The 21431-nt window shown below is 34.8% G+C and overlaps 1 protein-coding gene across 1 annotated transcript in view; it reads left to right on the top strand.

Moving 5' to 3' along the window:
* RYR3 (ryanodine receptor 3) overlaps positions 1 to 21431 on the top strand; it is a 175244-nt gene that overhangs the window by 139685 nt on the left and 14128 nt on the right. The window contains exons 71-91 of the mRNA XM_026051764.1: positions 1302 to 1472; positions 1850 to 1909; positions 3068 to 3199; positions 4017 to 4129; positions 7772 to 7868; positions 9247 to 9356; positions 10168 to 10219; positions 10977 to 11033; positions 11311 to 11410; positions 11618 to 11697; positions 12005 to 12081; positions 13633 to 13706; positions 13947 to 13964; positions 14424 to 14504; positions 14903 to 14991; positions 15266 to 15394; positions 15689 to 15793; positions 16388 to 16469; positions 16769 to 18093; positions 19494 to 19552; positions 20947 to 21115. Of these exons, the coding sequence (XP_025907549.1) occupies positions 1302 to 1472; positions 1850 to 1909; positions 3068 to 3199; positions 4017 to 4129; positions 7772 to 7868; positions 9247 to 9356; positions 10168 to 10219; positions 10977 to 11033; positions 11311 to 11410; positions 11618 to 11697; positions 12005 to 12081; positions 13633 to 13706; positions 13947 to 13964; positions 14424 to 14504; positions 14903 to 14991; positions 15266 to 15394; positions 15689 to 15793; positions 16388 to 16469; positions 16769 to 18093; positions 19494 to 19552; positions 20947 to 21115 (3180 nt within the window). The remainder of the gene's footprint in view (positions 1 to 1301; positions 1473 to 1849; positions 1910 to 3067; positions 3200 to 4016; positions 4130 to 7771; positions 7869 to 9246; positions 9357 to 10167; positions 10220 to 10976; positions 11034 to 11310; positions 11411 to 11617; positions 11698 to 12004; positions 12082 to 13632; positions 13707 to 13946; positions 13965 to 14423; positions 14505 to 14902; positions 14992 to 15265; positions 15395 to 15688; positions 15794 to 16387; positions 16470 to 16768; positions 18094 to 19493; positions 19553 to 20946; positions 21116 to 21431) is intronic.

The raw sequence follows: 21431 nt of genomic DNA, 5'->3' as shown, positions 1-21431 counted from the left end.
CTTGCAATTGCTAGTCCCTTAAGAAAGGAAGCCACATCCAGCGGGTGTTCCCTCCGACCTGGTAAATGCTGTTAACGCCAGCTACATACCCAGTGGTTCACCATCCAGCAGCCAGCATTTGCCAAAATATACCACTGAGTAGGATATGTATGGCTACCCCTCAGTGATTTATTATGAGAATGGTGTGGAAATAATTGGTAAATAATGGATTGTAATGGATTCTGCTGTATCCTTATGTGGAACTCTGCACTGTGCTGTACGAGCAGTCAGTAGAATTTAATCTGCAGAGGGAAAAGGATGTGGATGTTAAGGATGTTAAATGCAAGCACCTGCTGGTTTGTAGTGTTCTATAATGCTGCAGGCCTAGTCCTGAAATCTTGTCTTAGGCAAACTCCCTTTGAGTTTAATAGGAGTTTAATCTAGGTACAGAATTCAGAACTGGGCTACTTTTATGTTGTTGTTGTTTAGCATATGCTCATTAAATATATAGGTCTGTTTTAAGGGTTTTGGTCTGCTGTCCCATGGATGAAAATTGTGTGTGGATATTGCTGTATGTTGTCTGTTGTAACTAGATAGGGTGAATGATAATCTGTTGTGCTGTTTACTTCTCTGTCTCTTATTTTTGGCCTATTACTTTTGACGTGCAAAGCTGCATAAGGCTTCATTTGCCATCCCAGGACTAGTTATATTAGCCAAGGCAAAGAGCAGTGGTTTACCAGAGACACAAATTAATTGGCATTTTATTGCTTTGAATCTCAGCCTTTTAGATTCTGATCTTGTTTAACTAAAATAAATTATATTCATTATTATTATATTCTGATTATATTCCCTGACAGCTAGATACGTGTATCTTCATTCAGACCCTAGATTACTGCAAGTTTATGTTTACTTGCATAAACAAAATAACAAAAATGTATGCAACCTGAATCTGTCTCTGTAAAATTCCAGATTATTAGTGCTCCCCTAGGCTGACTTAGTTTTTAATTCTATGGTTATTTTTGATTTGAGAAGTATATAAGAGCCAGAAAATATAGGTAGTTTCATATATATGAATGCACACAAAGCTATTAAAATATTACTATTACTGCAACTTTTGCATTGGTGCATATCAAAAATACTCCTTTACATTTCCTACTCAGGACTGTACTTTCTGCCTCTATTCTATTATAACATTTTTAATTAATTATATTACATCAGGAATAGAGTTTCTTTGGACCATTAGGAGAAGCATGTGTTGGAAAAATGTGTGATCACACTGTGATCACAGTGTTACAGTTTACCTTTCTATTTTTTAATTATAGTCTGGAGGACAAGATCAAGAGAGAAAGAAATCAAAACGTAGAGGGGATTTGTACTCGATACAAACTTCCTTGATTGTAGCTGCACTTAAAAAGATGCTTCCCATTGGTTTGAACATGTGCACTCCTGGTGATCAAGAGCTCATCTCTTTGGCGAAGAGTCGATACAGCCATGTGAGTGTCTACTATGGGACATAATTACAACACTAACTTTGTGTTTACAAGACAAGGTGGTATGAGTAAGCAGCTGAACAAATATATCAATTCTAACAGATTATAATTTAGATTTTAAATGTTTAAAAAATAAAATTCTGAAAGATGATGTGTTAATATTTATTCAAATATTAACAAGTATTTATATCAAATATATAAAATCAAAATTTGATTCTTGCTTTGTGCTCACAAGTCTTTTGTCTTCTTGGTCCACCTGATAACTTACTTTGAAAACAAAAGAACTTTCAGTATTGAAAGAACTGTTCTGTTGTGCAGACTTGTGCATGTTCTTATAAAGAACTTACTCAGAATTGAAAAATATTTCTTTCTTTCTACAGAGGGACACTGATGATGAAGTCAAAGAACATTTACGTAACAACTTGCATTTACAGGAAAAGGTAATATAAAAAATCTGACTTAAATGTACTGGTGTAGGCTTTTTAAATGTGGAAATGGCACTTGTTTATCATAATTGTGTTATGGGATAAAAGAAAAAGAAAAACTAGCAGAAAAAAAAGACATTTTAGCATTTGTGGGCTTTTTTGACATAACAGCTAGTTTTCTAAGTTAGGCTGGAATTTTTAGATTTCAAGAATCTCTGTAGAACTGGACAATTTTAAAGAATTTTATTTGGTAGGTTTAAAGCTGTAATTGCCTAAAGTCATTTGGGTCTAAAAAAATAATAATAAAAACATAATACTTCCACTTTCCATTTTAAATTTAATAGGCTTTAACTATGAAATAGTATATTAAAGTAATAGTATATGCAAAATCTATGGATATATGCATTTTAAGGTGAATACAATCAAAATTAAGAAAGCCTTGTATAGGCTTAGCATTTAAGAGTTTTACAGCATATTTATGTTTCTGCTGTGCAGGCCCTGAAAATCATAGGGTCAAAAGTGATAGGATGAATTCATGGAGTCATGATCATTCTTTAAATGTTAAAAAAAAAATGTAGATCACTGACCCAGATCTTAGAAATTATGGCAATTGTTTAGTTATCCTAGATGGGAAGGCTGTCTTAAGTATTGGATATTAGTCCTTACCTGGATATTTCCTGTTTTTTTAAAAAAAAGAAGCCAAAAGGTCTGTCTGAGGCTCTTCAGTTGCTGGAATTCCGGTTATCTTTGGTAGCTTCCATAGTACAGCTTTTCTCCTGTTGGTACAAAAATCCAGCAAGGAGTTAAAATGTACAAGTAGAAGAGTTATAGAAAAAGTCATTGATAAATGAAACTAGATAGCTATTGAACAGTGTTTTATTGTCCATTTTGATGCTAGATGTGCTTCCTTATTTTTAATGCAGTGAAATGCGATGCAGAATTCCCATGTTGCTTTTTCTGGTTTCATAGAATAAAACAAAAGCTTGCTTAAAAATCTACTTCAGCTACCCAAGAGTGTGTAGAAACCTGTGTTGTTTTCCAGCATCTAGCTCTGTTTTGATGGAAGATGATGTAGGATATCCTACAACTTTCCTCACTACCCCATGAGAATAATACTGAAGGTAGTCACTGTCCATACCTTTATTCAGCAGTATGAAATATGTTGATTTTCAGTCTGATGACCCAGCTGTGAAATGGCAGTTAAATCTGTACAAAGACATTTTGAAGAACGATGAACCTACTGACCCTGAGAAAACCGTGGAACGTGTGCAGAGGATATCAGCTGCTCTTTATCATCTGGAGCAGGTAAAACCTAGCATACCTATGCTGTGCTTATTTTAAAATAGAACGAGGCTTATAGAGATTATTCCCACTTCACTGAACGTAATTATTAAAGTGTCCAGATAAAAGTAATCTTTGCACATGAGTACATATAGGCACAAATGTGTGCTGTGTGTGTATATACACACACAGAATAGTCATGGAAGTGTGCCTGGAGTACCTCAGTTTTGCTCCAAAGAAAATTCTGGAAGTATTTATCCATACACAATTTTGTAAACAGTTTCATGAACCTTTAAATACAAAAGGTCAGTATTCAATAGTGTAAAACTCTGTAGTTGTAGGAAAATATATTGGTATGTACATTTATTTTAATACACACATTTCAGTGTCTTCCATTCTTGCACATGAGGATGATACAGAAAACTCAGAATCCTGTTGCCTTCTCATTCAAATGAGGTGATTCTAACATGAAGGCATTTGCATTTGCCTTTTTCTCTTCTTTCATCCCTTTCCTTCTGAAATGATACAGCAAAGAAGTCTGTTCCCATGAATGATCGATTGAATCTGCACAGTTAGGCATAAAGTAAACATTTTGGATTTTTCCCCATGAGTTCCATGTAGGGTTTTTTCTGACATTTTTGGTATAAACCAGGAAGCACTGCAGAGGGCCCTGTATTTTTTTCAGATTATTTTAATTTTTAAAGTTTTTTTTTTGTTTACTTCAGGAGGTGAGGAGCTTTTGTAACATTTTATAATGCATTAACTAGCAGTTAAGAAGAAAATTTGGGGTAAGAGTTGAAGAGTTTCCACTGTATTTGCTAAAAGAGGTATTTTTCCTTAGGTTGAACAGCCACTCAGGTCCAAGAAAGCAGTTTGGCACAAACTCCTGTCAAAGCAGCGCAAAAGGGCCGTGGTTGCATGTTTCAGAATGGCGCCTTTATACAACCTGCCAAGGTAGATGGCTTAAAGGCTTATATTTTTATATGTTTGTTCTGTTTCCTGGTGGAAGTACTGCTTAAAGAAGTGTGATGATATTTAGTCTTTCGTACTAAGTTTCAGACAAAATAGTTGGTTAGTTATCAGCCAGCTGCTCAGAGTAACAATTTTTTTAAAAAAACACACAACCCGGGGGGAGAATGACCATAGGAATTACACTGCTCCAGAAGCCAAATGCTTCATTTCTGCCAACTCTTGTCTTGTCTATTCTGTGTAATTATCTCTGAAAACTGTGTTAAAATGTTGCTGCTGCTTCTGTTCTCTTTTTGCCTCTTCCTGTTTGCTCCTTTTGTTCTCTATGCATCTGTGCTTGTAATCTTTGCTTTTTTGAACTTTCTTTTTTATGCCAGTTCCTCTCTTTGCTATTGCATTGCAAAGGAACATTTCTTGGCCTTTAGGTAAAGTGAGAGAGCCTGTAGCTCGTATGTCAGGGTGTCGTAGGCACTCGGTGTCTAAAGCAGCTGTGAGGACGGAGCAGCGCAGTGTGAGCATTTGGGTTCGTGTGGTGCTCTGCTTCTCTCTCCAGCTGAATGTAGATAGCACAAAGTCTGAGATAAAGTGTATCCTGTGCCTGGATCTAGCTAGTGCTTTAAGCAGAGTCTTAAGACCATATTGCACTGGAATAGCTTCCTTTATCTTGTTCATTTTCACCAAAGCTGTTACTTTGTTCAGCTAGAGCATAAGCAAACATTTAATGACATTGGCTTCTTGTGCACTATTCCACCTTTCATGACGTATATTTTTCCTTAAAAATTGCTCACAAAATATTTAATAAAAACATTTCCTTTCATTTAAAAATGCCTTTACTAACACCTATGTCCGTGCTTGACAGCAGCTCTGTAGCTGTGCCACTGACATACTGAGAAGAAAGCTGGGTTTCACGTAACAGGACAAATAAATGCCAGGCAAGGAGAAAAAAGCACACACGTTTCCTTTCCAAAAGCCAGTTCTGGAGTTCTAAACTATAATTAACTTCACAAAACAGTTTCCTATCAGCTATTTCATGTTCAAGAGTTGTGTTTGGAGAAATGAGAGGAAGTCGTAGAGTGAAAACCCTTTTCAGTAAAACTGAGCATTATTTTTACAACCATGTTCTGGATTTATAAATATTTTAATGAAAATTACAGATAATATCAATGTTAATGTTATCTCTAATGTTCATATATCTTTATTTTAAAAGGACTGAAATTAGTTCTTTTTACCACTTATGATAGATTTTATGGTGGAGGTTACTGCTAGTACTAAGAAATCTAATATGAGACAAATCTGTCCAGTTATTTCTTCTTGCAGACTCTAGAAGTGTGGGACAATGAAAGTGTTACAGCCAACATTTTGGTAACTGCATTTCAAAAGAGGCAAGATGAAAAACACTTTGGGCTTCTATTTTGCAATTAGTAGGTACAGAACGAAGTTGTATATATAGTTTTAGACGCAGATTTTTCTAGATAAATATTAGAATTCTGTCAAGAAAATAAGACTATTGCACCTAATTGGTGCACCTAATTGCATGCATAACTATCTGTCCATCATTTAAATGGACTGTGTTATTAGGCCATCTCTGAACCCTAGGGAGTTTATTTCAAGTGCGATGTGATGAATTCTGAGCTACACAAGCCCTGCTGAACCACAGTTTCCAATACAGCTCTCCTTACCTTGTGCATTTCCTGCAGCATTATATTGGGAGAGTTGGTTCTCAATTCAATGATAGCAGCAATTAATTTAAAGGGCAGTAAGGAAGCTGATAATGGCAATATCCTTTCATTCAGCCTGGAAAAGATTATGATCTTCAGCAGACAATGAGCTCTTTTGTGTGATAATTTTGTGAGATTTAGTTGGCTTTCAACATACTTTAATGTTAATCTCCCATTTTTATCCATTTTCTGTATGAGAATATGTATATCATATTTAGGAATTCCAGTTAGATGTTTTGGAGGTTAAGATGTCCCTAGATGTGCAGGTCTTAGTTAAAATAGCAGGTTAAGAATTCATAGAGAAATTACTGTAACTTCTTCAATCATATTCCAAGGGCTTCCTATTCTGAGAAATACCTTAGATACAAAGGGAATCATTATTATATTTTCAAATATTCTTGCTTCTCCAGGGGAAAAAAAATGGTGAAATTACCTACGCTAATTGTTTGTGTTCTCTGTTCGTTAATGAATATACGTGCAGTGCTTTGAAAAAGTGTTTTATTTAAGTATGTTTTCTCTGATGTGTGCATGTAGGTGTTTGCTTTAAGGAAATTAATTTACCAGCTATTTGTTTTATTGTCTATCATCTGTATACACACATAGATACAGCAAATTTGTACATGGAAATTTTTCATACACAGTTTGCAAAAACATTCTTTCTGACTACTTCATTGAATTTAACTTGTGCCTTTGTTGTTAGTTCTTCAATGAAAACCTATATGCTTTTCTTCAGACACAAAATTAGCAATTTCTTCCTGAGCACCTTTCAACGTGTTTGGCTGGAAAAAGTACATGAAAAAACTCAGTATGACAGGCTTATACTCAAGTTAACGGTAATGTAACTTGTGGAGAGCCTCTTCCTTCTGCGCACACTTACTCCTTCTCAGCCATGATTTGATGTTATCATAAAACATGAATTTGTACAATTTTCAGTGGGGATTCTGATTGGTCAGTTTTTGCAGTTCAATAAGCAAGTGGCCCCAGTGCCAGCAGGGCAGCATGGAGGGCTGCTGAAATAGCCTCCTATTGCAAAAGTAGTACAAGGATAATGTGTGTGCACGTTACATCTGACAAGTCATGGCATATAGAACCTCTCAGCTGTACATAGGCAGCTTCTATGCTTCTGGTAGTGCTGCAAGATAAAAATAAATGAAAAGCCTGTATGGAACAACCTTACTCCACAGGATTCATTCAGTGTGCCTCCAAACAAAATTTCCTCACAAATACAACGTAAATGTGAAATGTTTTTTTAGATATATGCAGTTTGTTCTCATTAGCTATGTTTTCTGTGTATAGTTGCACAATTAAATTAATTGAACTGTAAGTAGTCATCGATATGCCTAGTAGTTTTCTAGAGTTGGTCTTTTTCTAGTGCAGCTATTGTGCGTGTCTAGTCCAGCTTTTTGAGGACAGGTTATTACTACCCTGATTGGGAGCTGACAGAAGAGCAGCTGAGGATAGGCTTGTGCTGGGGAGGAAGGCAGTGAGTGTCCACTGATAAGATGGGGGGAAAGACTTGTTAGTATTTTGCTATTGGCAGCTACCTGCTGCTGTCCTAAGTTTAATTAACTTGTAAGTCCCCTCCAATCATTCCCAGTGTATTAACCTCTGTATTTCTCCCATGCTTGTATTAAAACTCCAGTCAGGTATGACTCCTTTCAGGTATGGCATAAATGAGCACTCCCAAAGCCTTCAGAATGAAAACTAACATATCCGTGTGTAACAGGAAGAATGTTCAGAAGTACTTTTAGTTTTTCCGGTGAATGTTAGTTAGATTTTGCATTTTGTTTCACTGACCAATCAGAGGATCAAAATTGTACAAACGCGTATCCTTACTAATCATTAACCACCTGAGCTGTTATACTGTGTTCCGTTACCCCTCTTGATCTCCCTTTCACAACCCCCCCAGGCACCGTTCTATTAACCTCTTCCTCCATGGCTATCAGAACTATTGGATAGAAACAGAGGAATATTCATTTGAGGAGAGACTAGTTCAGGATTTGGCTGTAAGTACTGACATAACTGGGCATATTTTTCAGTGCCCACTTCAGTCTGTATTTTATGTATATATTAGAACATATATATAATTGACGTACTTTAGATATTTGCATAGATTTATCAAATCCTTGTGCTTCAAGGCCAAGGTCATTATCTGCTGTGGTCAAAGGATGTGATACTCAATCTGGGGAACAGAAATGGATCAGATGAACTGTCCGTCTGTATTTGTTGTTATGCTAATTCCTATGTTCCTATATTTTAACTACTGTTTTTCTAAAGCTTGACACAGCTGATGGCTTTTCCCCTTTTTCAAATTTTTGTTGGTGCTTAATATTTAATTTTAACATTTTCAGCTTGAATCCAAATTTGTTTCGCTCTTTCTTGTTGATACTTCATTAAGAGACATAATATGCAGCCATATTCAGCAAAACTAGCTTATGCATCTACTTGATGTAGGGGATTGGCCAACTCCAGGACTTTGTTCCTTAGTCTCAGTTCAGAAAGGCCACTCCTTCCTTTGGCCTCCTCTGTAGTCAGTTTGGTTAAAATCTTTCTAAGGGGTCTATCTCCTTGGTATCTAAACACCATGAATAAGTGACTTCATAGATCCCAAGGATCTGTTTTCAGTGTTAAAAAAGGAAGTTACTTTGTAACTTGATGATTATTACATTTTGTAGTTGCTTTGTTGTTATTCTTATGATAAAGATGATTATTCTTTTTAAGTTAATGGCAAAGAAGGAAATATCTATCATGACACATTATTTGTACCTTGATACTAAGTGTAGTAATAATTCTACGTTATAAATCCTACCAGTGATAGTACATGTAAAGAAGAATCCCCTCCATATCTAGTCCAGCGCTGGATATGTTTTGTAAAAATAAACATTTGAAGTTGATAGTAAGAGAGTTCTTGCATTTATTAAATCAAGATCAGATATTATGATGCATGAAGGTATTACAGGAAATAGTGATAGACATCTACTGATAGTCTTAAACAGTTAAATTTCCCAACGAATTCTGCTAAATAATTGGGCTTTATATCAATTTTGGTCCCTTGGAAACCTAAATATATATATATTTTGCTGAATAAGGTTTGCCTAACGCTTTCACTGTCTCATTGCCAATACTTTGCAAATGAGAAACTGTATTACTATGAAATAAGAATACTAGAGTCAGATCTTGTTCTTCCTGTTCATACAAGCACAAAATGTTGCAGATTCTGCTGCAAGCTGTTGAATAAGATAAATACTGGAAGTTAATACAAACTGGACATAAAAAAATGAAATCCTTTTCTGAGCTTAATTGTTTTTATATATATATATATTTATTTATTTATTTTTAACTCATGAAGCTTAATCTTATGTTCTAAAATAAACCTTAACACAGACATCTCCCAAAAAAGAGGAGGAGGAAGAGGAGGAAACTGAGAAAAAACAGCCCGATCCACTTCATCAGATTATCCTTTATTTTAGTCGCAGTGCTCTCACAGAGAGAAGGTAAAAAAGAGCAAAGTTTAACTGCTACTGCGTTCAGAATTGTCCCTGGTGAACGATTTTCTACTTCCCCTTTTATTGGTGGTTTCATGTAATAACCTCAATGTAAAGATTATCTTCAGACAAAGGTTGACATATTTTTGACATCCATAAAACTTGCTAAATACACAATACAGAAATAAGCAAGCCTGAATTCTCATAAAAATGTATGGTCTACTGGAATGGTTGTTTCATGCAGAGTATCCCTCCAGTCTCTGCTGGGAGTGGATACGTGCACTTTACATGTTTTTCATCTGTTACATTTTATTCAGTGTGTTAGAAAAGATTTTAAAATACCACTGATTATTAGAGTGAATGTCTTTGCCATTTTATGTTTTTGGCTTAGGCTGTTGATGAGAAGAGTTTAGACTGTTGATCATTTCATATAAGTAGCAAAATTCTCCAGAGCTTTGTATGTTTTTCTGTATGATTACACTATAATTTTAACACCTGATATTTAATAGACAGAAGAATAATTACAATTTATATTTCCATAATGCTTTTCTTGACTTGTATTAGTCAATTAGTCATTTATGTAGGTAAGACTTAACTACACATCTAAATATACCTGTAATCTCTTCAATTAAAAAGTCATATAGATTTGATATAAGATTAGGAAATACATTTATAATAAGATTCTTTAAGTACAGAGGGATTTCAGGGGGCTATACACATACTTCCAATTAATAAAAATGGAACTTTAATATTAGTAGCAACATGACAGCTTTTTATTACTACCTTATAAAAATTAAATTGATTGTTTTCCTCTTTACAGCAAACTAGAAGATGATCCTTTATATATTGCATATTCTGCAATGATGGCAAAGGTAAATATATCCTTTTAAGCTTCACCCCTCATCCTGTTCAGGTACTTCTTATTTATTTGAGAACCTTTCCAAGTGTTCTGTCTGTTATGTGGACCACTTAATACTGGTAGTTTCTGTATTTTTAATGAAAGAAATATTGTTCAGGTATATATATATATGACAAGAATTTTCTTGCCTTAAAATTCAGTTATCAAATTGTAGTAACATAATTGCATTGCTATGAATGGGCACTTAATTTTGTATAGGATAACTCATGATACAGTATTAGTTACGTTAGTTCTTTGGATAATTATTTTTGAGCTACTACTAAAAGTTTGTCAAAAGCAGTCAATAATTCCAAAGTGTTAATTATAGCTGGCACTTAAACATGAAGGAAATTTAACTGAGAACATAAATGTTGTAGATAATACAATATTAGATATTATTAATACAATATTAATATTAAATATATATCAATACAATATTAATACGAAATAGAGATAGGACATGAGAACACAACTTACAGATAAAGAGATGTCTGTAGTTGGATAAATAGCCTGAAAGCTACTAATATATTATGGAAGAGTATCTTCTTAGTATGGCTGAGTGCAAATATTTAGGATTATGAGGATGTTAAGTCTTAGTAGCTTGAATTATTATTTTAGAAAGTTTCTTGGAGCAGTCATTTTTGTATTGTAAATACTGAAGTACAAATAGTCATTATGTTTCATCCTAAGGAAAAGCTTATCATTTCTTTTATTATTTCTAACATGAAAAGAGTTGCCAAGATGAAGAGGAGGAAGAGGAGGATGAAGAAAAAGAGAAGACATTTGAGGTAAAATTTTGATCTCTTTTCTTCTCATTGTCACAGTGACATTCATTATTAAATATGCTTATTAGAGTAAGTGCAAGAATAACACAATATCTATTGAGTTGCTTTACTAGATTATATAAAGGAAAGACTGTATGTTCTGAAGTTCTGGAACTGAACCAACCTATGGGTGATGGAGGCAGGTGTCCTTCAACAAGATCAGACACATCATCACGTCCTCGTATTTTGCGTGAATCAGTTCCAGTCTGTATTCTGTTCTCATTTTTGTTCCCAAACCCAGGAGAAAGAAATGGAAAAACAGAGAATTCTCTATCAGCAAGCTCGCTTGCATGATCGTGGAGCTGCTGAGATGGTCCTTCAGATGATTAGTGCAAGCAAAGGTAGTATTGCATGAAGTGTTAGAGTATATATGATATACAGATGACAGATGGATATCACATGTATATCGTGCATAACTTGAATATGATATGTAATAAGACAAAATTAAATGTCAATTGTAAATAACTTTAGTAAAGTGTTTCTGGTCTGCTCTTCTGATTAAATAATTCATAACTGCTGTTTTAATGACTGTATCCCTATTTTGACAGGTCATACAGGACCCATGGTTGTTGAAACACTAAAACTTGGTATTGCTATTTTAAATGGTGGGAATACCATAGTTCAGCAGGTATTCTTTTTTTAAACTACTTTGTGTCTTGTTTGTGTAAAGGAAGGAAGTCATTTGTAGTATTTTAATGTCCTGTTGCATTGTTGTGCTAGGATGAGTTCATTTAATTTTAAGTTAAATGATGAAAAATATCAGGGTAGTTTTGCTATAATACGGGAAGAACGAGATGTCTGTTTACATGAACAATAATATTATTCCTGGCCAGTAAGATGCATTTAGAATGGTAATTTAGGAAATTGTTAATTTACAATAATTTTAATATAGATTTTTTTTTTTTTTTTTTTTTTTTGCAAATGTATACCTGTAGAAAATGCTGGACTACCTGAAGGAGAAAAAGGATGCTGGATTTTTTCAAAGTCTATCTGGCTTGATGCAGTCCTGCAGGTAAAACATAAATCATATTACTAAAGTCTGCTTTATTCAGGTTGGTGTCTTATTGCCCAATGCAAATGCATTTGTTACATTTGAATTACAGAAATCAGAGTTTGTAATGCTTTTAATGATTTTTTCTTTTGTGAATCCGTTAATCTTTTAGAATATTTATCCAAAGTAGAAATCAAAGCAGAGAATTACTGAGTATGCCCTTAAAGGCCTAGTTTGGAGTTGCAGACAAATAAAATGGAATTGCTTCTTTACTGATCCCAGCTTTTTGGCTGGGTGGTTTTAAGGATGAATAAAAGCCTTCACTGAAGGAGGAGACCGGCCGGAGGATCTCTGCTAAGCTCTCCATTCTGCACGTCTCTGATAAGTGACATAAGCTGTGGGTCTTTGTCTGAATCCTCCACATCAAATTTATTAGTGGGGGCATGTGGTCAGCAAACCCACAGTAGTTTGTTTCCTTGACAAACGGGAAGTTGGAATGAAGTTAGGTGAATGACTCCTGAAAAGAAGATGGAAAGCTGTTATGTCCTTAATTACTCTTTACAATGGACAGCCTCTCTTGCTCAGCATTTTGAAGCAACAGGTTTTGGAAGCTCATAGCAACCCTGTACAAGGGCAGGAAAACTGAGGAAGGACTGGGGACCTGCACTACAACCATTGCTGGGAAGGAGCTGCACAACAGTGGCAGCCTTTTTAAGTGCCGTCTACTCCATCTTGTCATCTTTCTGCAGAACAGTTTAGCAAGGACTTGCTCAAAGAGAATCTGCACTGATAATTATTGCCAGTTGTATAGATGTATCTTGCAAGACTTCATTGAAAAGATGTTTTTGGTAAACTGACTTGAACACTAAAGAGAGAGTGAAAGCAATACACGGATTTTGTGTTTAATGATGTTGCTAGAACTTAAAATGAGTGACTGCATTACTGTTTACCTGAAGAAATTTATATAATCATAAATTATGTTTGGGTTGTCTGAATGGTGGTATTTTAATTGTGAGCTGAGAAACCCTAGGGACTTGTATATGCTGAGGATATCCTTGGTATATGCCAAGTTAGCAGAAGGATAAACGTGTATGTTTTGATCCTGGATTATTTTGAATCTCTGTCTTTTGAATCATATATAATATATACACATATATATTATATGTAATATATATAATAACAATAGGGTTAACTTAGTGGGAAACTTTATGATTGAAAAATAAACTCCAGCGATGCCCTTCTTGTAGGCGGGTTTAAATCAATATAGAGAGTAATATTTAAGGTTCCTTTTCCTCTTTTCTTTTATACATGAAATCCAAAATTGCATTACTGGAAATAGTTAGGTGAATATTAAGACCTGACTTGAGACTTGTTTTATATTCAGGAATGGACACTGGACCTTTATTTTCCTCCCAAGCTCTTTTATTTTATATGCGTTTTAAATTAAATATGAGACCATGCATATGACATTGGGTCAAGGCTAGTTGTTTAAGGCCTCCAGACATTTCTTAGCAGAAATTATTTTTTCATTATGTATTATAGTACTTTTTCCCTCTTTTTTTTTAATATAAGCGTTCTTGACCTGAATGCGTTTGAGAGACAAAATAAAGCAGAAGGCTTGGGAATGGTGACTGAAGAAGGAACACGTAAGTAGAATAAAAATTATTTCAGTAGAGCTTAAAACATTGTGCTTCCTTCTTTAACTGCAAATTTTATTTACTCTGGCTAGAAGCTTCTGTTGATAGACTTACTAAAAATAATCTTAGAGTTTGAGTTCTGAATATGCTTTATATTTACAAAATCTTTAGCAGTCATTTTTAAGAAATAAATATTGTACCTTCCAATTTTCTTATGCTATGTTCTTGTTATTTTTCTTTGATCCACAGTCATCGTTCGTGAGCGTGGTACGTTTGGGTTTACAGATTTTGACGCTGTTGTGTGTTGCAAATACAGAATGTAATCTTCTTTAATTGCATCTTCCCAGACATCCTTTAAGGTTTAGCTTTATGGTCTGCAGTGAGTTGTGTGTTCAGCTTGGATGAACAGTTTGATGCTTATTAAAGGAGTGTCTTTCATATTTAAGGCATGGTTTTATTGATAATTAACCATTTACTTATTAGATATATGGTCCAGTAAACTTTTTTTTTTTTCTCCTTAAAATCATGAATGCCTTGGAGTGCTAAATATTTTGGCTGTGCTTTTTCTGTCTCATAGTTTGTTTTATTTTCATTATTATCAGTCTATTTCTTTAATTTAAGACAGCTTTTATAATGTTGCTTTTTAAAGGATGCTGTTTGAAGATGATGTGTTTTGTGCACTGAATAGCCATAGTCACATCATCACTGTACTTATGTATTTTCAAGGTGAAAAAGTGCTGCAGCATGATGAATTTACTCGAGATCTATTTAGATTTCTACAGCTGCTCTGTGAAGGACATAACAATGGTAAGTCAACTGAATTAATTTTAGGGAAAACTATGTTATGTTTATTCTCTAAACAGAACTGATTCTAAGTTTTTTCTCTCTAACTAGATGATCTTGTTTTCTGAGGAAAAATGGCATGCCAAAAATGTGAATAGTGTATTTTAATTTGTTTTTAAGTTCTAACATAATTTCAGAATTTATGTATGTCATTAATAGCTAAGCCTGTTGCAAGGCATGTGGATAATAATTCTTCAGTGTTCAATTTGTGATATACTGTATTTCAATTTTTAGCACACATAGTAATTCTCTTTACCCAGGGAGGATGCTTGAAAAGACTATCTCCCACATCAGTATATGAAGATAATTGTTTGTAATTTCTCCATTTATATTTACCAAATACAAATCATTTGTTATTTCAGATTTTCAAAATTACCTACGTACTCAGATGGGCAACACCACAACAGTAAATATTATCATCAGTACAGTTGACTATCTCTTGCGTCTTCAGGTAAGGAAAACCTAGTTAAATAAAAACGTAAAAATTACTGTAATGAAAAATAGGTCAACACAGTTGACACAGAAATACCAAATTTGTCAATTTTGGTATTGACAAAACCAAATATTTCTGTGTTTGACAAAACCAAGTTTTCTGTGTTTGGAAATCAACACAGAAATACCAAATTTGATCCGCTGCTTCAACTTTTGGTGATGTAAATGTAGGCAGTAAATACTGAGTACAAAGTCTAGAAGTAGAAAATAAAAACATTGTTGTTTCATCTTAGGAATCAATCAGTGACTTCTACTGGTACTATTCAGGAAAAGATATTATCGATGAATCAGGACAACGTAACTTCTCTAAGGCTTTGGCTGTCACCAAACAAATATTCAATTCACTTACAGAATATATCCAGGTAAGCAAATGTATAACATTAAATATGTTAGTACCTTGTGCTGAAATTTTCTTAAGTGCCCTGGTCCTATCCTAACTTATAGATTTGGGCTGTATTTTTCTTAATTTTGATTCAGTTGCGTGGAATCACTGGCCAACTATAAAACTAACATTAAAATATGTGAATGGCTATAAATGTAACATGATAGAAGCTAGAATTTATGCACTAGATACCAAAGAAATTTGAAATGTTAGGAAGGCTTTTAAAAAATAAATAAATAAATAATGTTTATCTGAACTACTATTTTTTTTTTAGGGCCCTTGCATAGGTAACCAACAGAGTCTGGCTCATAGTAGGCTGTGGGATGCAGTTGTTGGCTTTCTTCATGTCTTTGCCAATATGCAGATGAAACTTTCACAGGTATTTTCACCACTTCAGTAATTCTTTTTGCATCTGTTTATAAAATGCTGTCAAGGAAATGCTGAAAACTGTAAAGTTAACATATTGACCCTCATTGGCTGTACATATATTTCTTACTAGTTCTAAGCCCTTTAATTTGGCCACAAATCCACGTTGGACTGGTCATGTTCTGCAGCACAATCTCAAAGTGTTGCAGAGGTTCTGCTTCTGTTGGAGTCGCAGTGCCTTCCACTACTAGGGAGTCAATGTGAAATGAGGCAGGATAGTTTCTTTCTAAGGTCAATACTGCCATTTGTCTAGTAGCAAAGTTTCTGAGTTAAACTAAATCCATTAAATGCATTTCAGCAGTCCTTAATGCTTTATTAAAACATATGTGTTGATGATACCTCTCTTCTAGTAAGTTACCCTTTTACTCCCCAGTAGCAGGTTACCCTATGATCCAACAACAGATCATAGTAAAATGACAGTGAAACTTTATTGAAATATCTAAACTGCATTTGGATGACCATCCTATATGCAATTTCTTCCACAGGTATTTATTTGCCCATTAGATATATACAAAGAAAAAAAAAATTAACTCTGCTTTTATTCCAGGACTCTGCTCAGATCGAATTGCTTAAAGAACTGCTGGATCTGCTAAAGGATATGGTAGTAATGCTGCTGTCTCTGCTCGAAGGTTGGATCTGTTTTTTTTATGGTCACATATTATTATCACAATTTCATAACATAAAATGTAATAATTATCAGCCTTTCTAAACTTTTATATGATGCTAATGCAAAAGTTATTTCCTATTATTTAAATTTCTTGTGAGGTGAACATAGCCATGAAAAAGAGCTAAAAATGAAAACATTGAAAGAAAACTTGCAGAGATTTAAGAATTAAATTTGAAAATAGGCATTTTTCTCAGTGTGAATGTGAAGTTATTAAAATATAGAGACAGAAATTAACATTTTCTTTTTTAATACACAATATAGGTAATGTTGTAAACGGAACTATTGGAAAACAAATGGTGGACACGCTTGTAGAATCCTCCACCAATGTAGAAATGATTTTGAAATTCTTCGACATGTTTCTCAAGTTAAAAGATCTAACTAACTCGGATGCTTTCAAAGAGTATGACCCAGATGGTAAAGGCATCATCTCCAAGAAAGAATTCCAGAAATCAATGGAAGCTCAGAAACAGTACATTCAGTCAGAGATTGAATTCCTGCTATCCTGTGCAGAAGCTGATGAAAACGATATGTTTAACTACGTAGATTTTGTAGAACGATTTCATGAACCAGCCAAAGACATTGGGTTTAATGTAGCAGTGTTGTTGACAAACCTTTCAGAGCATATGCCTAACGATTCCCGCCTTCAGAGCTTGCTAGAACCCGCGGAAAGTGTTCTCAATTACTTCGAACCATACCTGGGGCGCATCGAGATAATGGGTGGAGCCAAGAAAATCGAGAGAGTTTACTTTGAAATCAGTGAGTCCAGCAGAATGCAGTGGGAGAAGCCACAAGTGAAGGAATCCAAAAGACAGTTCATATTTGACGTTGTAAATGAAGGTGGAGAGCAAGAGAAAATGGAGCTCTTTGTGAATTTCTGTGAAGACACCATCTTTGAAATGCAGTTAGCATCCCAGATCTCTGAAACTGATTCGCCTGAAAGGCCTGAGGAGGAGGAGGTGGCAGAGCCTTATTATGTAATGGACATTGGAGATGATGAGGAAGAAGAGAAGTCTCTGGAATCGGCCTCAGCTTTTGCAATAGCCTGTGCTGCAATGAAGAGGAATGTTACTAACTTTTTTAGAATGATCACTTTGAAGAACCTAAGGAAACAGTACAGGAAAGTTAGAAAGATGACAGTCAAAGAGATGGTGAAAGTGTTTTTCTCCTTTTTCTGGATGCTATTTGTGGGGATATTCCAACTATTCTTTTCTATAGTATGGGGAATTTTCCAGATTCTTTGGAGCACTGTGTTTGGGGGTGGCCTGGTCGAAGGAGCCAAGAACATCAAAGTTACCAAAATACTGGGTGACATGCCTGACCCAACACAGTTTGGAATCCATGATGATGTTATGGATGCAGAGAAGGTTGAAGGTGCTGAGCATGGCATTAGAGCTGAACTTGTGCAATTTGTAAAGGGCGAAAAGGGAGAAAGTGACATCATCTCGGACATTTTTGGCATTCACGCAAAGAAAGAAGGTGGCTCTAAACATGGTCATGATGCTGGGCTTGGAGATATTGCAGAAATACTTGGTACTGATACTCCTTCTTCTCTGGAAAACTCAGTTCGTAAGAAAAAAGGAGTACAGGTACGCTGAAGAGATTTTGTGTTTTGTTGTGGAATATAATACAAATAGATTACAGAACATTCTGTTAGTAGTGGAGCTATTTGTCTATTAACTGATTAAGGAATGTACTGGCTGAGAACATACTTCTATTCTGAAGTCTTTTTAAAAATAGAGCTGACATAGTAGAAAAAATGAGCCCAGAGTGTCTAGATTTCACTGCAGTGATTTGTTGTTGCTGTTTATGGGAGCTTCAGTCAAACCAAGAAATGCTAGCAGCTTTCTAGGAACAATAGTTTGCTTGTTTTAAATAGTTTACAGTCTTATATACTTCATTCTGTACTGCCCCTTTTGTTATATCAATTACCTTGACAATATATTTTTTCCTCAATAATTATTTACTATCATCTTCTAGTTGCCAGTCCTTTGTATTTGCTATATTTGAAATCATTTGCCTGAACGTATTGTACATTAATGTTTGTCATAGAATCATACCTCACTGTTTAATAGACATTTTACTTTATTTCATTCTGCTAAACTAAGCATGGCTATAATCTATAATTTATTGTTCTTCTCTTTTAAAACGGGCCTAAACTAAAGGCCAGAATCTGGATGTCTGTTTTCTTTCTTAAGTTTTCTTTCATTAAGTTTTCTTTCTTATCATTAGTTTTATTTCACTTAAGAGCGTGCTTGCCAGATATTTTCAGCATAATCCTCCATCATACTTCATTATTTCCTCTCTATTCAGATGTTTTCCTTCAAGATTTGTTCATTGCCTATAAAAAGAACTTTTTTTTTTTCTGTTTAACTGAAATGGCATTCCTTTTAAATCATGTTGCATTTAGCATAAATGTAATGTCAGTGTAATTTCAAACCTTAAGAGCCTAGGCAGTTGGAGTAAATATTTTGTTGAGCTTTCTTTGAACTAGATTTCTCTTTGAAGATTTGTTCTTAGCTATTGATACTCAAATGTATATAATTCACCATTATATTGTGGAAAAAAAAAAACTTTGTACTTATAAGGTCAGTGACATTATGGTATAGTCAGGGAAACTGCATAATAACCAGTAAAATTGTGTATGTCCTTATGATGGAAATTGTTTGTTAGGACAAAGGTCAGGATAAAGCTACTTTCCTACCCAACTGGTCACATAGTATCATAGCACTGAATAATTCCTTTAAGTTTTTCAGTCAGCTGGACTAGTTAGAGTATTGATAAACACTATACTGATAAAAGGTTATTAGAAAAAAACAGTTTGCAGTAAAAATGTAATCTATTTAGAGCTGTTTTTTAAAATCTAACACTTTACAACTGGAAATATGTTATTAATTAAAAAATAGAGTGTGGTAATTATTTGTTTCTTAAAAACAGTAATTAGAGTTATTTGAAAGGATCTATTCTGACAGTTAAAATGCTTTTGCAGGCACCAGAAATAGCAAAAGAAGCTGAAACAGAAAGAAAAACAGAATCTGAGAAGGCTGAGTAAGTTTTTGCTCTTTAAATCTTTGCTACTTGTAGCTACTCTAAGATTACCAGAAAGAAGCTGATCAGCGCTCAGTGCTCCAAACCCCTACCAGTATTTTGAAGAGCAGCACAATCCCCAAGAGGTGGCAGTGCACCCCAAGGGGCTGCAAAGTACTAATTTGATTTCAGAGACCCCTGACATTACTGCTAATGTAAATCTACAGTCACCGTCTTTAAAAATGATCCTTTAAAATTTTTGAATCCAATAAGAAAGTGCTTTAAAATGAGCACCAGTCCTGAAAAAGCTCTGCGACCCATTTACACTTTTCTTACTAGCTTCTGCAGTTTTAAAGAGAAAAAAATAAGACAACGGGTGATTATTGAAACACAAGCTCTGACTACCCCAACATTGATTTCTTTTATTCTTAGTTGAACCTAAACGTGTAGCTATGGCCATTCTTCTCAAGTGTATTTAGGTGCAGTTTCACTCCCTGGTTTTTAGTGAACCTAATCTGCATTCCTCATATGGCTCATCTTTCTGGGGTTGCAACAGGGACATATCAGTATATTTGTAAGCCGTGGTATTTTATCTGTAGAAGAAGAAATACATTCTTAGACATCTGCCCTGTTTCCTGGCACACTGGTACCTGCGGTACTGTGAACCACGTACTGTGTTTCTTTATCCTCATACCTAAAACTTTTACTCAACCATTCACTTTGATACCTTTTACATTTCATTTTACATGCTATTTTATTATTTATATAAATATAGGCAAATTCAGCTGTTTGTGGTTTTAGTAACTAAGCCACCTTCCTACTATCTCAAGTGTTAACGGTCGCTCTTCATAGAGGCAGCTCCTCTTTTAGGGGAGGCGTGATGGTCACCCACATATTTGGTAAGGTGGTACCCTCTGAAGTAAACTTCCCTCCTTGTTCATTCCTGTAACAGTAGTGACTTCCTAGACTGAAATGAACTCAGTCTATCAAGATATTGAATACGGTACCCTAAAATCTTTCTGTCTTTTCTTCAGCCTTGGGTTCAAGAAACTACATGAGAACTCTTACAGCTCTTACACTGGCTTTACTGACTAGGCACGTGCATCACTGGTTTTGGTGGCAAACAGCTCTGCACTTTACATTGGTGCAGTAACTTTTCTGGGCTTTTACCCTGTTCATCCGTGTTCACTGTGCTCACTCAGTACCTCTATTATTCTTTTATATCACCAGGAACCAAGTTCAGTTTTTGACTTTGGATTTATTTTCTATCTGAAATCTTAGTGTGACCTTCGCTCACTGTCTCAAAACAGCTTTCATTCAAAAGCAACTTTTTGAATTAGAAATGTTTCTAAATGCAAACTTTTGTAATATGCAAGTTTGTCTAGGTATATTTGTTTAGGTAACCTTTCTTCTAGCATGGAAGATGGTGAAAAGCAAGATAAAGCAAAGGAAGTACAATCTGAGCATCCAGAAGAGGGAAAGTTGAAGAAAAAGAAGCGAAGGCATGGACAAAAGATTGAGAAACCTGAAGCTGTTATGGCTAACTTTTTCAAAGCTTTGGAAATTTATCAAACAAAAATACTGGTAAGCTTTACTTAAATTCTGTTGCTCATTGAACTCCTGTTTATATAATACAGAACATATATTAAGTGTGTTTGAAATAGGAACAGAAATTTCATTGCAAAAGGAGTGTTGGCATGTTTTCTAACGTTTGGCTGTTCCGATTGTTTGGTGATACTTATAATGCTTCATAGCCTTATAAGAATTAAAGTATAGTGTATAGTGTAAAGTCTTACCTTATCCTTGATGAATGGATTAGGCAATTTCTTGAGCTTCTTGTGTCCTATTTTATAGAATAGTTTTGTTCTGAAAAATATCAAATAAAGAATCCTCTGCAACC

Source organism: Nothoprocta perdicaria, unplaced genomic scaffold (assembly GCF_003342845.1).
Source record: "Nothoprocta perdicaria isolate Ctin4 unplaced genomic scaffold, notPer1 scaffold_8, whole genome shotgun sequence".
NCBI lineage: Eukaryota > Metazoa > Chordata > Aves > Tinamiformes > Tinamidae > Nothoprocta > Nothoprocta perdicaria.
The sequence above is the reverse complement of the archived record's forward strand: the minus strand, read 5'-3'. Positions and strand labels throughout refer to the sequence as shown.